Source organism: Neovison vison, chromosome 1 (genome assembly GCF_020171115.1).
Source record: "Neovison vison isolate M4711 chromosome 1, ASM_NN_V1, whole genome shotgun sequence".
NCBI lineage: Eukaryota > Metazoa > Chordata > Mammalia > Carnivora > Mustelidae > Neogale > Neogale vison.
The window spans coordinates 249840907-249856937 of NC_058091.1; the positions used below are offsets into that span (position 1 = coordinate 249840907).

Genomic DNA, 16031 nt, shown 5'->3' on the forward strand with positions numbered 1-16031 from the left:
CTTCTGGTGTCATATCTAAGAATATACTGCCAAATCCAAGGTCATGAAAATTTATCTCTATATTTTTTTCTAAGAGTTTTATGGTTTTAGCTCCTATATCGCTGATCTATTTTGAGTCAATTTTGGTGCATGATGTGAAGTCACATTTATTTATTTTTTATTTTTTAAAGTAATTCTACTGTCAATGTGAGGCTCAAATAGAAATCAAGTGCCACATGTTCTACTTGGTGAGTCAGCTAGACATCCCCACACTCAAATTTTTAAACAGGACATACTTAAATCATGTTTTGCAAAGATTAAATTAACTCAAATATATATTAAGTGCTTACCATGGCCCACACATGGTCCTAAGGACTTGGGATAATTAGAAATATTTCTAACCATATAAAACTTCAATTCATTCTCAAAACATTCTCTCCATGCACAAGTTTCTTTCAAAAAATAAGATTTTTTTTTCCCCACTCAGTATTAAAAACCACTCTTTGCCTTCAAAAGACAGATAAAAAATAACCATTATTGTTTTTTACAACTATCTATTAGGTAACAAGATAGCCACTAACCCACACAGTTTTGTTTTTGTTTGTTTGTCTGGTAAAAGAAAAGCAAGAAACATCTTTGAGTTTTAGTGCTTTTTAAAGAACTAAGCCACAAGCTAACCAGTAACTTCTTGATGGCACAAAATGTTGTCTCTGTAATCCTCTTTTTATTTTCTTTTTCATCACAAACTTTTGTCACAATATTTTAATTAAAATGTTTTATTTTTATAAAATTAATAGTAACATCCCACAGCACTCTGTGCTCATTTCAACTTCATTATTTCAATAACTTTTCCCTGAATGACTGAGCAAAGAAATTTCAAATGTATCACTCATCCCTAAATTCTTTGTAAATTCTAATCCAAGTAGCTATTCACTCACAAGTAATGTTTTGTTTCCATAAAACATCATGTGTTTTAAAGAATCATTTATTCCTGAAAATATGTCTTCTCTAGAACAGATTTAATGGTTCATAAAAAATCAGGTTTTTATGGAATTCCACAATTGAAACCAATCAGGCAGAATGCAGTCCTCTGAAGCTCATCTCTAGTTTCAAACATTCCTGTAATTTGTTCCTCTGACTCTTTAGCAATGTTTTCTGTTTGTCTTCCACCAGAATTTGCTGATGAGAAATGTATTTATTACATTTTTCTGGGCAGTATCATAACCGTTCTTACTGCAGCAGAAAGACCACTTAACGTCCACAATGGTACATGGCTTTTATTTTTGCATTTCACTATTAAGTAAAAACATTTCCAAACACTATGCAGTTAAGTACTGCTGTGAGATTTGTATCACTTTAAAAATCAGTGAGAAAGAAAACCTGTAGACTTGTGGCTCCTTGTCCTAGATAGTTAAAATGTTCAGCTAACAGTGATGGCTTTAAATTATCATTAGCAATTATCCCATGGCTCCGTAGATTTAGGATGCTATAGGATCTGGACATAATTTATATTTCAAATATTCTTAATGGAATGTGAAATTATTTTGGTCTACTTATTTTAGAACAATTTAAAAGAAATGACCATTTACCTTAAAATCTGGCTAATGAAGGGGAAAGGTGCCAGAAACACTCCGTATATATTACAGAGTATACTTCTAGGCTATTTTTGTCCTGGAAAAAGTTAGAGTTATGTCTATAATGAGTTTCTGAATGAGATCTACTGATTTAAAGGGACATCATAATCTGTGATCTGAATTTTCAGTAAGAACTATTAGATTTTCCTCTTTGCAATGAAGGTTTAAAACTGGATTGACAGGTTAATGGCTCCTGCCATTAAAAACAGAAAAGAAGGGGTGCCTGGGTGGCTCAGTCCTTAAGCAGCTGCCTTTGGTTCAGGTCAATGGTCCCAGGGTCCGGGGATGGAGCCTCCCATTGGGCTCCCTGCTTGAAGGGAAGCCTGCTTCTCCCTCTCTCACTCTCCCTTCTTGTGTTCCCTCTCTCAGGTGTCTCTCTCTGTCAGATAAATAAATAAAATCTTAAAAGAAAAGAAATGAAAAATCCAAATGTATAAACAAGTCAGCAGTCCTGATGTGTCACTGCCAAAGGACTCCTTAAGCAAGCTACAGGTAGAATGCCTCTTTTTAAAAAACTGAATCTCAACTTTTACTGTGAAAGTTGGATGTTTAAATGCTAATTTAAAGATAACTAAAATGCTTATCATCAGTAACTAGATAAATGAGGGACAGAGAAATGAAAAGTCAGAGAGAAAGGTATAGGAAAGCCTAAGAAAACCATCTAAAACAGCATTTCTTGGATTATAACATAAATCACTGAAGAAACAAATCAACATACAAAAAACTATTTTTACAAAGATTATAAATATCTAACAGATATACAGGCATTTTGCCATTTGATGTAACACCTTTCCAGAAGGTACAAAGTAAAGAGAAATACTGCCAGTGGCAATTTATACTAAGATGTCAGTGATTAATTCTCCCATGTGTAAATTTATTTTGCACAGATAGCTCTGCCACCAGAATAAAGTCAACCTCTTGGACATCTATGTCAAGTGCTGGTATATGCCAGGTTTATAGGACAGCCTCAAAATACCACTCTTCTATGCATCCCACCTTTGCCCCACACTGCTGAAATGCTCAAGACCCACTGGGGTGAACATGTTAGGGGACGTCTGATGGGGATAATGCACCTTCACTCTCATCAACAGTGTCATTTTTATTATAGGAACCTTTACAGGCAGATGTCATCAAAATGCAGGACGTGGACTGCACAGCAGCACCTGTCCAGTCACAGAATGGCAACCTCTCAGGACTCACTGCAGACCTGTTAAGCCACAGCCCAGCAGGTTGTTCTCGAAAGTCCACCAGGTGATTCCAATGCAAGCTCAAGCTTAGGAGCGCTGCTCTAAGAAAGCGTTTTCCCTCATTTCCTACATAATATTGACTAAATACATAGGAAATGTTATAGAAATGTTCCTATACATTGTAGAAAACAAACAGGATTTACCCAGTGGAAACAACCTTATGACCAGAGATAGGAATTTACTTAAATAATAAAAATTTTGCATAGAAAAGTGAATAGGGGCACCTGGGTGGCTCAGTGGGTTAAGCCTCTGCCTTCATCTCAGGTCACGATCTCAGGGTCCTGGGATGGAGCCCCGAATCGGGCTCTCTGCTTGGCAGAGAGCCTGCTTCCCCCCCCCACCTGCCTCTGCCTACTTGTGATCACTCTCTGTCAAATAAATAAATAAAATCTTTAAAAAACCTTAAAAAAAAGTGAACAAATAATCAAGTACCCACTACCTAAAGAAAATAAACATGACACACTTCAAACAGCCTATGTTTCCTTCTCGTGCCCACTTTGTATTTTTACTATGTGTTTTATTATTTAGGCAGACACACCTACACATTTTTAATTTATATAAAACTTAAAATTTTATAGTACCCCCATATTGTCCCTATATTTTAGCTTGCTATTCTCCTTAATGCTCTTTGTTTTCAAAGTTTCTCCCTATTGCTATATAGAATTCCACTGCATGATTATACCAGGATCTTTAAAACCATGACTGATGGTTGTTGAATTTATGCCCAGCTCTTTGTCACTACCACACATAAAGCTGCTCTGCAGTTTCAGATAATCTTTACACATGTAAGTTTCCCTAAGGTACACATGTAAGAACGGGATGTCCTAGGACATCCCCACAGTTTCAAATTTGCAGGACCTGCCAGGTTGCTGCCCCAAACGATTGTCCCATCTGTGTTATTATAGCAGTGCCAAGATTTCCAAGTGCTCTAACTGCTCCTAACACTTTCAAGTGGCAGACCAAAGTCTGGTCAGTCTAATGGAGTAAACATGTATTGTATTGTATTAATACATCATATACATTGGAATAATGTAATTACGTGTACATTAATTACTTTAATTAATACAATGCATTGTTTTAATATATCCATTGCCATTTATGTATCCTCTTCTTTTCCTTTATTTTTGCTCCTATATTTCCCTCTTCCTGATTTACACGATTTCTTTACATATTCTGGGCCATATTCTTTTGCTAGGAACATGTTGTCTCTCTGGTCTGTGGTTTCCTATTTCCTATTTTTGTTTTCATGGGTTTGGTTTTTTTTTTTTTTTTTTAGAAGCACAAAGTTCTAAATTTTAACTAACGAATACTTATCTCTTCTTCATAGTTCAACTTTCTCTCTCATTTTAAAAAATTCTTCCCTACTCCAAGTCACAGAAGTATTCTGTATTTTCTTCCAGTAGTTTAAAAATTTGCCTTTCATATTTGAGTCCTTAATCCATCTAGAAATAGTTTTTATATAGTCTTTATAATGATCTGTTACATCACTTTTTTACATGGATAATTCATTATCCCAGACCATCCTGGATTTAATGCTACCTCAGTCATGTATTAAATATCCTATACAAGTGGTTCTATTTCTCCTGTTTAATTAATTAAATTATGACTACTTCAATACCACTATGTCTTAAGTGGTATTGTAAGTGGTGTCTGTAGTTTACAACAAGGCTTTCTATCTGCCACAGAAAGCCCACTTCCACCCCTTATTATTCTTGAGGATCACCTCAGATATTCTTACCCTTGTACTTGTCAAGTGTGAGAAATGTGGGGAAACATTCAAAAAGAAGGGGCTGGCGCACACATACACACAAAAAAAAACAAAACACAGAACAACAACAACAACAACAACAAAACAGAAGGAGCACGGATGATAGCACTCTGAGCCTCCCACCTCTGCTTTAACAAAGTGAATGGGCTTCCAGATAAGCTTTCTTTGAAGAAAGGGATTCCTACAAAAATAAGATAGCAAACACTATCTTAGCCCATTTATTTCTTCCCACAACCTTTAGGGCTGATTGAAGAAATTAAGTTTCAAAGAAGATGTGTAACTTGCTCAGAAAATACCATAATAAGGAAGTGGCAGTGCTAGCATTTAATTCCAGGACTAATTTCAATCCCATGTAAGTACTGTGTCATACACAAAAATGAAAGTGAAGTCTAAGTTTAGCAAATAAATAGAAATATAGTAAGGAACTAGAAATTTAAAAAAAAAAATTACATAAGAACTGTCATTACTTACCACTTAAAAAAACCCCAGTGAGGTAGAGTGGAAAATGACGGGGAAATATCTTAAGGAAATAGGCTAAGATAACTTCCAGATAGATTTTGCCCTGCCAACCAACAGCACACTATCTCTCTAGTTCTTTAAGCACTCAGATTACACAAATCTTAATAGTAATACAGATATTTTAAAAGATACACCATTTTTATTAATATGAAGAATGACACCTAGCATGCAAAAGGTTTTAAAAGCTTACACAAAACTTAAATTTTGTTATTTGAAAGATGTAACGTATTTACCTGCATTAAATACTGTGCACCTTCTCTCAAATCATCTGCATGGACTGGAGCATAAAAAGCTTTCATCTTGTTTTTGATAAGCCACCGCTGGTATTTGGCTTGATCAATGGACATCTCTTTCATGGCTTGTCTTCGAGGGCCCTTTTGGATAAGAATATTAATAATGCCTTTAACTGAGAGATAAGCAGTCTACATTTATGAAAATCACCCTGTTATACTAGCTTAAACAAGGTGCCTAAACCTTGGGGATGGGAGAGAACATTTCATTTCCATGTCAATGAATTCTTTCTGTAGCCCTGAAGATTATGACAAGATAGGGTTGATGGAACAGTTAAGGCACAGGAGGCACCATGAAAAGAGAGAAGAGAAGAGGAAGAAATACACACTGAAACATAAATAGGAAGTTTTGCAATACACTAAGTAAATGAGAAAAATAAGAAATTATTGAAAATGGAGAAGAGATCATTGGAGAAAAGTAAGAGCCTTCTGTTTTTCTACAGAAAGTTTCCCAATTTATTGTTTGTCCCCAATGTCTGCATTATTAATTCTGAGGAACCTGAAAATATCACTGAAAAGGCAAGTTTGCTGTAAAATATAAATGCATTTTTTCCTTCATACTTCTGTTAAATGATGAAGAACAGAATTAAGGAAATGAGATTTTCAACTTGGAATTCTATTTTGATCCTTGCAAGCAAACATAAAATGTGTTATATGCAAATGTATATAAAGCAAAAATCTAAAAGTAGGTTTAAGAATACGCCTTGATTGTTCATGAAAAAGTAAAGGAAAAATACAGTTTGTTTTTCCTAGGAGGAAAATTGCCTCATTTGTAATTTCTTGTGGTCAAACCCCAACCTGAACTGACCAAACCTAGAGACAAATTGAAAAACTCCACCAGTCCTAACGGGGGACCAGGAGCCAGTGTCTTCGTGTTCTCTGCCAGATCGGCTTTGACTTTGGGTCTATAAAAGTGAGAGGGCAACTCTAGCAGGAGCTGAGACATGGGGCATCCAACACACATTTCTAACAAGATGCACAGAATGGTTTGGGACAAAAGCTCTTTTGACAAATACTCCATTTTCTCATGCAGAACAGGTGACCCATCATCTAGCAATTCTTCTCAATAGACAAAATGCCAAAAATAGAAAATGACTTTTGGGTGAAAAGTTTACCACTATTTTTAGTAATGTTAGTAACTCATGGTTAAAACACAAATGAAGAGGAAATTAACAATGTTCGAGCTTGGAAATTTAGCACTCTGCTTTTCTTTCGTACTAGATGTTAGCTATTTACCAGAATTCATCTACCTCCTTGAACCTCTTTTTTCCTCTAGTAGTAAACATTCCTCGTGTTCTCAGAACAGTATGAAAAATATTAGTAAGAAAATGCATATAATGTATTTCATTTAGACTCCTTACCAAGAAGCTACTTTTCTTAGCCAAACCATTTTTTAAGAAAAATGTAGTTTGGTAAAATCTCATATTAAATAAGAAAAAGAATGAAGATTCAAAATTCTAAAGTCTTTTCTAAAATGAGGTTTTGAGACTGCTTAGAAAATTTTGAATATTTTGAAGAATATAACTAACTTCAAAAAACCCCCAAACTCAACAGATCCATCTTGTCAAATTGCTTCATACTCAGAAAGCCCCACAAATTACAAGTTATACACACAGAGCAAAAAATGCTTTAATTTAAAAAAACAATACAAACACTTACCATATGTACATGACTACAGATCATCAAACCAACATTTTTTGTGAAATCATGAACAAGATGAAGTAAAGCTGGGCGTGAATTTGGAGCACCTGTCATAACAAGACACTGTGGCCTAATTGAAGATTAAAAAATAAAACAAAATTAGAGGAGTTTAGATTTTTGATAACATGGACATGTTTTTAATTTGCTTCTCTTAAGAATGTATTATTACACTAGAATCTCCTTTATGCAACTGTCTTCAGGACAATACACCACAGAATTCTCAAAAGAAGAGGACTTTCAACCAGGGTTCATCAGTACATGAGAAATGCAAAAACAAAACTTCTTGGAACAAACATCATACCAAATGTGCTTCTAAAATAATAGGTAATATAATACATCAAGATTCTGGTAGGTATTGCAAGAAGACATAGAACAGTAGGGGCGCCTGGATGGCTCAGTGGTTATTAAAGCCTCTGCCTTCAGCTCAGGTCATGATCCCAGCATCCTGAGACAGAGCCCCACATCAGGCTCTCTGCTCAGCAGGGAGACTGCTTCTTCCTCTCTCTCTCTCTGACTGCCTCTCTGCCTACTTGTGATCTCTGTCTGTCAGATAAATAAATAAAATATTTAAAGATATATATATATGTAACAACTTTTCACCATCTAAAGGTAATAAAATATTCCAGGTTCTTTCACAGAACTCAAAAAACTTCCTAAGAATATGGCGTTCCCTTCATGTACAAACAGGTCACCTTCCTTCTTAGCTTGATCACGTAATAGTAATTTCTACTTCATAATATCAGCTTTCTCTAATATAGCTTAATTTTCATGACAGATATCATATAAGAAAAATCAGATACAGTTGATTTGAAGATTTTCATCTGAAGTAAAAGTTTTAATTTTAATTATGATGAAAATCAGAACTAAATTGAATTGCCTTTGTAGATAAAAAACAGTGATATGACTTTCACATATTCTTAACTCTTGATTTTAGCTGACAAGAAATGGAAATCAATGTTATTTTATGAAAAATATTTAGGTATCCATTTTAGAAGTTCAAATATTACCATAAATTCTTTAAATTCTTTAAGTTCAAATACTACCATAAATTCTTTAAAGCAAGAATTTATATTATTAAAACAAACTTTAACAAAAGGCAAATAAACTAAAATTTCTGATTTAACCACTAAATTAAATCTTAGGGTAGGTACTAATCTCATAAAATAAGCACGAAAACTTGAATAAAGACTATAAAAAAAAAAGAAAGAAAGAAAAAAACAGGGGCTCCTGGGTGGCTCAGTGGGTTAAAGCCTCTGCCTTCGGCTCAGGTCATGATCCTGGGGTCTTGGAATCAAGCCCTACATCGGGCTTCTGCTCAGCAGGGAGACTGCTTCTTCCTCTCTCTCTCTCTGCCTGCCTCTGCCTACTTTGTGATCTCTCTCTGACAAATAAATAAATAAAATCTTAAAAAAAATAATAAACCACCCAAAAAAACAAAACCAGAACAAAAACTAACCTACCCAGAATTTTAGTAAGCTATCTGAAAAAGAATTCTCCCTGTCTGGGAGAATGGCTTGGGAGAATCAAACATGACATCATCCTCTACAGCCCAGTCTGCTCGGTCTCCACGTCTGAGCTTTAGCAGGTTAAATAGCTCTCCACATAGAAATTACATAATTTCTAACCTTCTTGGTAGCTTACAACTGACACTCTGAGTGACTTACAATCCATTTCCTCTAAAAAGGAAGCAGGCTACCCTTCACACTTTTTTTCCCTTTCCCGTAAGCTACACCATGGTTGTGGTGATGACTTTGATCACATGGACAAAAACATCTCCTAGGAAATGACAGACTGACAAGATGCAAGAAATGTGGGGCCTGAATGAGCCAGTGCAGCAAGTGTGCTGGCCATAAGCCACACATATGTCTCTGGACTATCACGTACCAGTGACGTCTGTCTTGTAGAGCCACCGCATAAGTTAGTATATTTTAATGGTAGTTTAACTTACACTTTAACAAACCTAGTCCTACAGTTAAATAACTTGTAATCCCTATCTTTACTAAATGGTAAATATACCAGACAGGCTTAATTTGGTATAGTTGTATCATGCCAAAATGTATAGTACAAAATATATTAGAAATGATGAGTACCAAAGACATCTGTTTCATTTTAACTCCTTCCTCAAAAAACGCCATCATATAATGGGATTTTTAAGGCACAAAAATATGAACAGTAATACAGAAATACTGAAAGCCAGAAAGCAGATGGAAGAACAAGAAAGGATATAACAAATCAAGAAGAGGCTAAATCTATGAGGAAGCTGTGACGCTACCTGATTTTATGCCTAAAAAAAAAAAAAAAAATTACCAAAATGCCTACAAATTAGAGGTGGTAGGTGCCTCCGGAAGAGGAAGGGGCCATGTATTGAAGAGACCAAAGTCAGAAGCAGTGGTTTCAACTCGGCACAAGAAACCACTAGACAGAACCAAATCATTTCCATCCCTATGATGAACAAGTATCTCTGTCCTCCCCCAATTCTGTTAGGCTAGGGCTTATTTGCCAGAAAGGGCCTCAAAATCACAACGTGGTATCACTTCCTGATACTCAGAATGGATAGTACCAAAAAGACAAAAAGTAAGCGAGGATATAGAGCAAAGGGAGCCCTCATGCACTGGTGTTTGGGGAATGAAAATTGGTGCAGTCACTATCGAAAACAGTTTGGAGGTTCCTCAAAACACTAAAGAGAGAGTACCAGAGGGTCCTGTAATTTTACTATTGTGTATTTTGGTGATGAAAATGAAAACACTAATTGGGAAAGATAAATGTACCCATATGTTTATTGCAATGTTGTTTACAACAGTCAAGATACGGAGGAGACCTAAGTATCCAGTGGTAGATAAATGAATGAAAAATATGTGGTATATATACACACAATGGAATATTACTTGTTCATAAAAAATAATAAAATCTTGCCATTTGCAACAACATGAATGAACTTAGAGAGTATTATACTAAGGAAGATAAGCCAGACTGAGAAAGACAAATACCGTATGATTTCACTTACATGTGGAGACTAAAAAAATAAGAGAAAATAAACAGCAACAAAGGGAGAAAGAGAATCATAGAGAACAAACTAATACAACAACAGTAACAACAAAGAGAGAAACAGACTCATAAATATAAACTGTTGGTCACCAAAGGGAAAGGGATTAGGGAGATGAGCAAAATGGGTGAAGGGATTAAGACGTACAAACTTCCAGTTATAACGTTAAGTCTTGGAGATGAAAAGTACAGCACCAGGAAGAGCTGATAATACTAAAATACATGTATCACGGTGAGCACCTTCATCATGTTAGTGACGGTTAAATCACTATGTAGTATACCTTAAGCTGATTTAGATTTTTAAAAATTTTTAAAAACCTGGTTATCATTATTTTTTTAAGTAAGTTCTATGCCCAGTGAGGGGCTTGAACTCATGACCTTGAGATCATGCTCTACTCATTGAGCCAGCCAGGTGACTCTAAAACTAATTCAGTATTATACGTCAATATACTTTAATTAAAAGCATTTTTTTTTAATTAAAAGAAAAAAAAGAAGTCTGCTGGTCTGTGAGATATCAGCAACAACCAAAGGCAAAAGCAGCTACTTTCATCAGGGGAGGAGTGAGAACACATTTGCACACTGAATCTGGAGATCTCCCAACCTCCTTTCCAACCTGACTAAGAACTCTGGTAGCCAGGACTCTTATCAACAAGCAGAATATTAGAATATTCTTTCTGGGCAATCTAAAAAAAAAAAACAAAAAATGAAAACAAAAAACAAAAGTCTTCAAGATGACTTAAATTTCTCAAAGAACCAGTAAAACCACATTAATCTACAGTAAGGGTTTTACTGACAAGCCCCACCTACCAATGCAGTTTCCCTGGCCATGGACCACAATTACTTCAGACCAAGCTAAATCTAAGAACCCAAATTAAAGAAACAGGAAACAGTGAATAAAAGACTTCAAAGAAACAGAAACTACGAAGCTCAGAAAACAACATCTTTCACTAAGTTTGGTGAAGGGTGAGATGCTCATGTATATAAAGTTAGGAAAAGAAAAGAATGGCTCCAGAGGAAACAAGGAAGGTGTACAGACAAGAAAAAACAATCATAATTTACTACATGGGTCAGCTAGGAATCATTTTAAAAAGTTATAAAAATATAAATATGAAGTACGACTTAATCAAAATAATGACATAAAAGTATTCTGTGAGGATGGGATAAAGGGAAGAGCGCATGTGTGTGCCACCACATGCGGATGAAGGGCATGCACAGATAAGGCCTAAAACATCAAAAATACAGTAAAACAATAACAATGTCTGAGAATATCAAGTAATTACTAAATGGATCAGCGAAGAGTTGAAAGTAGTTGCCTGTGGTAGGTCACAAGGGGGACACAACAGATTTTCATGACAAACCCAAGTTTCTTCTCTCTCAACTATGTTTATGTGTAATTCTGATAAAGATTTAAGAAGTTATTTTGGAATAAAATATCTCTTTTCAATGTTCCCATTCCTATAACAAAGCAAAGCGAAAGGTTTTCACTGATGGCAAATTAACTTTGATTCTATTTAGTAGTTATAGAGTACTTACAGAACTTCGATGGCTGCAGAGGGAAGAAACAATTCACTTTGTGAGCACTGACACTTAAAAGCCTTCAAATGGGAGACGTCTAACACTTTCACTCTTGTAACATTTTTGTAAGTTAGATAATTCACCTCTTTGTCAACTTTTTGTAACTAAAAAATCTCATCCTTGTTTTTGAACAAAATGCCCAACCAAAACAAAAAATAATCTATGCTTTCAGGAAACTTCTCATGAAATAGCAGCACACAAAAATGTTACTGAATATTAAGTAAAGAATGGACTGCCATATATGACCAATGATTCTATGCTACCTTACTGCTCACCTAAAGTTTTTCACATGGTCTTCCACTCCCGAAAGACGAATCGAATGTTGCAGTGCATTTAAGTAAGTCAGAGCTTGTGTAGAGGATCCCCAGTTCACATCTGTGGGAAGACAGTGTTCATGTAGCAACACACCAACATTAACCAACAATCAAGAACCTATCTGAGACACAGAGAAGTAAACAGAGCTTTCATATATTAAAAAAAAAATCAATTGCTAAAATAAACCACTGTACTCTGAACTATAGTATGACACTATGCTAATCTGAACTGTAATTGCTTTTAAAGTAAAATGCAGAAGAAACTAAGGTGACAAGGCTGCACACATACCAGGCATGCAACTAAAGAAAGTACCACAAGTAGTTTTTAAATTATTACAAATATAGCCAGGCATCTAACAAGAAAGAGGCAAATCTCTGAAAGATTTCAAAACTCTGAAAGGACCATTTTATAGTACATAACAGTATAAGTTATTTGTACAGGCAAATTTCATTCTGTATTGAATAAACAGCCTGGACACCAAATAGGATTTTAGACATCTGTTATTTTAGAGAAATAATTGTTTTTAAGATGGTTAAAACATTACCTTCTTTGTCCATTTCATTTCTAAGGCCAGCACTCTTGTCCAAAACCTCCTATCTGGATTACAAAATGCTTCCTCACAATTTCACATGGCAACATGTGAACTCTTCTTTTGGGGCCCAAATTTGTCAAACCTTTTTTACTGGTTCTTCCCTCAGAGTTAGAGGTCACCGGACTACACTGGATCAATATACCCAAGTGTCATCGTCTTATGTGGAGATAGACCCAATAGTTATCAGTGTGACAACTTCTGGGTAATCTTTAACTATTTCCCAGTTAAAAACACCTTTGTTGGGAGGCCTGGGTGGCTCAGTGGGTTTAACCCACTGCCTTCGGCTCAGGTCACGATCCCCGGGTCCTGGGATGGAGTCCCACATCAGGCTCCTTACTTGGCGGGGAGCCTGCCTCTCTCTCCACCTCTGCCTGCCTCTCTGCCTGCTTGTGTGCTCTCTCTTTCTGACAAATAAATAAATAAATAAAATCTTTAAAACAAAACAAAAACAAAAAAACCCACCTTTGTCAAATCTTCTTTCTAATATACTGTAAATTCCATGGTACTTACTATACAGCAGGTACTAAGACTACAGTAGTAACACATATATTTACTAGACTAACAGTTACTACAGGAGCTATTTCATTAAGTCTAACCCTTCAAAAAAATTTTTTTTAAGTATACTGAGGGCCACCAGCATGTTAATAATGCAAATTTGTCATTTTTCTGTAAGTAGGATTAGTTAAGTCTAATTTACAGGTAAGTAGGCATTCCAGAGAATAAAGCCTTGTGGCAGTTATTTCCCTAAAATGTTATGTATTTGGAAATGAAGCATTTTAGGTTTTATAAAGCACCTTTCAAGTACACAAAAGATGATGCTTCAATGTAAAATAACAAAGAACTTCTAGATGTTTTCTAGCTTGAAATAATAAATGTGAAAAACTACTGACCTGGTTTTTTGTAGGTAACATAGATATACAGCCCAAGGACTATTACATATGTTAGCAATGCAGCCCACCAGTTAATAACAAACATCACTATGCAGCAAAGAATCGCTCCAAGAAGTGATATCCACATGTTGTAGTATTTGAATGCAGGACGCCACCCTAACGGTCACAAATAAAACAGATACATCAAAGTCACTCAGATACCTTATCTGCTTTAGACAGTGGTACATATGTATGCACAAAATAACTTTCTTTGTGGTCACTTTAAATAGTAAGTATAAGGATAATGTGTAACAGTAAAGCCATAGGGCATTACTAAGCCCAAGATCTGAAGGCCAAGAAGAGAGCCCATCTGTTTACTTCTGTTTTATTCTATATTACTAGTTTCTGTATTCAATAAATTCTTCATAAAAAAAAAAGTTTAAATAAAACTATCTTAATGAATGGTTAAAAACTACAAAAGACTGAAAGAAGAAGTTTTCAAATCTAGCCCTTAATAGTGTAGTTTTATGTTCTGGCTTTTAGCAGAAGACATATCTATATTCTAATGAATATACAAGAGAGTTCAAACAGAATGTTCTTGAAAATTGTTAGAAGTTGACCTACCTGCTAGAAAAATTAACAGCTAAATATAGAAACTTACCTTTGGTTAAGTACTTAAGAATTAAGTTCACTCTAAAAAAAAAAATGCTGAAGACCACGTTTTAAAATTTTTATTTCATAGCCAAAAAATATTTTTAAATCATAATTTAATATATTTCATATTCTTTTTTTAAATTAAGTTTCACACAAAGCTATGAGAAAGAATCCAAGAAAATTCTGGGGACCTTTTACCTAATTTCTCTCAATGATATCTTGCAAAAGGATACTGTAATATCACAACCAGGATACTCATATTAATAGAGCCAAGATAAAGAAGAGGCCAGAACAAGTATCCCTTGTGCTGCTTTTTACAGCCACACATACACTTCTAAAATTTATATTCTTAAAGTTCTGAGAAGTTTTTAGGTCCTTAGAAGGAGAAGTGCTTTTTGTTCCTTCAATTCTTTCCCTGGTATCCAACTGTTGTCATGGTTTATAACAAAAAGCCATCAATAAAAGTATAAGAGGCACTTTTTCAGTTGCAAGTAACCCTTTATAATAGAACTCCATAGAACTTATTGTGTTGAAAATATTTTTCTGGGCAGGAAAATATAGCTAAGAAAATATTTTTCTTAGCTATACCATTATAATGTTCTCAGAACCTAAACAGAAATCAGCTAAATAAACAAAAACAGGGAAAGAAAAGCACAATAATTTTTTCAAAGTGTTAGAATTTGAGATTAATGCTCTTACATGCTTCGAAGACAAGAAACAGTAGATTACTGGGAAACTTCAAGATAAAGAGATTTTTGAAAACTCACTAAATTTGACTCATCTGTGAAGGCAAAATTTTTTGCCTGAGCATTAGCAGGCTAAACACTCACAATACCATCTTTTTTTTTTTTTAATTTTTAAATTTTTTATTTTTTTATAAACATGTAATATATTTTTATCCCCCAGGGTACAGGTCTGTGAATCGCCAGGTTTACACACTTCACAGCACTCACCATAGCACATACCCTCCCCAATGTCCATAACCCCACCCCCCTTCTCCCAGCCCCCCTCCCCCCAGCAACCCTCAGTTTATTTTGTGAGATTAAGAGTCACTTATGGTTTGTCTCCCTCCCAATCCCATCTTGTTTCATTTATTCACAATACCATCTTTTAAAATGCATTAAAGTTGGGGCGCCTGGGTGGCTCAGAGGGTTGAGCCTCTGCCTTGGGCTCAGGTCATGATCTCAGGGTCCTGGGATCCAGGCCTGCATCCAGCTCTCTGCTCAGCAGGGAGCCTGCTTCCCCCTCTCTCCCTGCCTGTGATCTCTCTCTGTCAGATAAATAAATTTGTGATCTCTGTCAAATAAATAAATAAAATCTTTTTTTAAAATGCGTTAAAGTCTTATTTTCTCTAAAATCAAAGACATTGGTGCATTTACAAAATTTTTTAAAAAACGTGAAATCACCTGGAGATTTTGCAAGTGATGCATGGAACACCGAAAAATTGATCAATGCATATGATGCAAGGAAGAAGTTAGAGATAATTGGAGCAATAACATTCAGCTCAGCTGCAAAAGAAACACGAGGTATATTTATTGACACACCAGATACTTTTTGACTTTTTAAAAAATGAAATTATTTTAAACCTTTAGATGACAGCCTAAGGAATAGTCCAATATCCAGCATTCAGACTTAACGGATACTTATATTTTGTCATATATAGTTTGTATACTTTACTTTTCAAGAATCTAACCTTGGGTCCACAGTTGAAACCCTTTATACCCCATTCTTCCAAAGTTGGTATATTTTTTTCCAATGGTACTACACGGTTTTACTAAATATATATAGTTCACAAGCATTAGGCAGTCCTGTTTTGGGTATTTTAAAAGTCAGACAAATAATATCA

At 35.2% G+C, this 16031-nt stretch overlaps 1 protein-coding gene across 2 annotated transcripts in view; it reads right to left on the reverse strand.

Moving 5' to 3' along the window:
• The window catches only part of SLC12A2 (solute carrier family 12 member 2), a 103706-nt gene that overhangs the window by 23774 nt on the left and 63901 nt on the right, over positions 1-16031 (reverse strand). For both annotated transcript variants that reach the window (XM_044228371.1, XM_044228363.1), the window contains exons 13-17: positions 15592-15693; positions 13553-13708; positions 12031-12130; positions 7097-7208; positions 5381-5521 (exon numbers count right to left, since the gene is read on the reverse strand). In XM_044228371.1, the coding sequence (XP_044084306.1) occupies positions 5381-5521; positions 7097-7208; positions 12031-12130; positions 13553-13708; positions 15592-15693 (611 nt within the window). The remainder of the gene's footprint in view (positions 1-5380; positions 5522-7096; positions 7209-12030; positions 12131-13552; positions 13709-15591; positions 15694-16031) is intronic.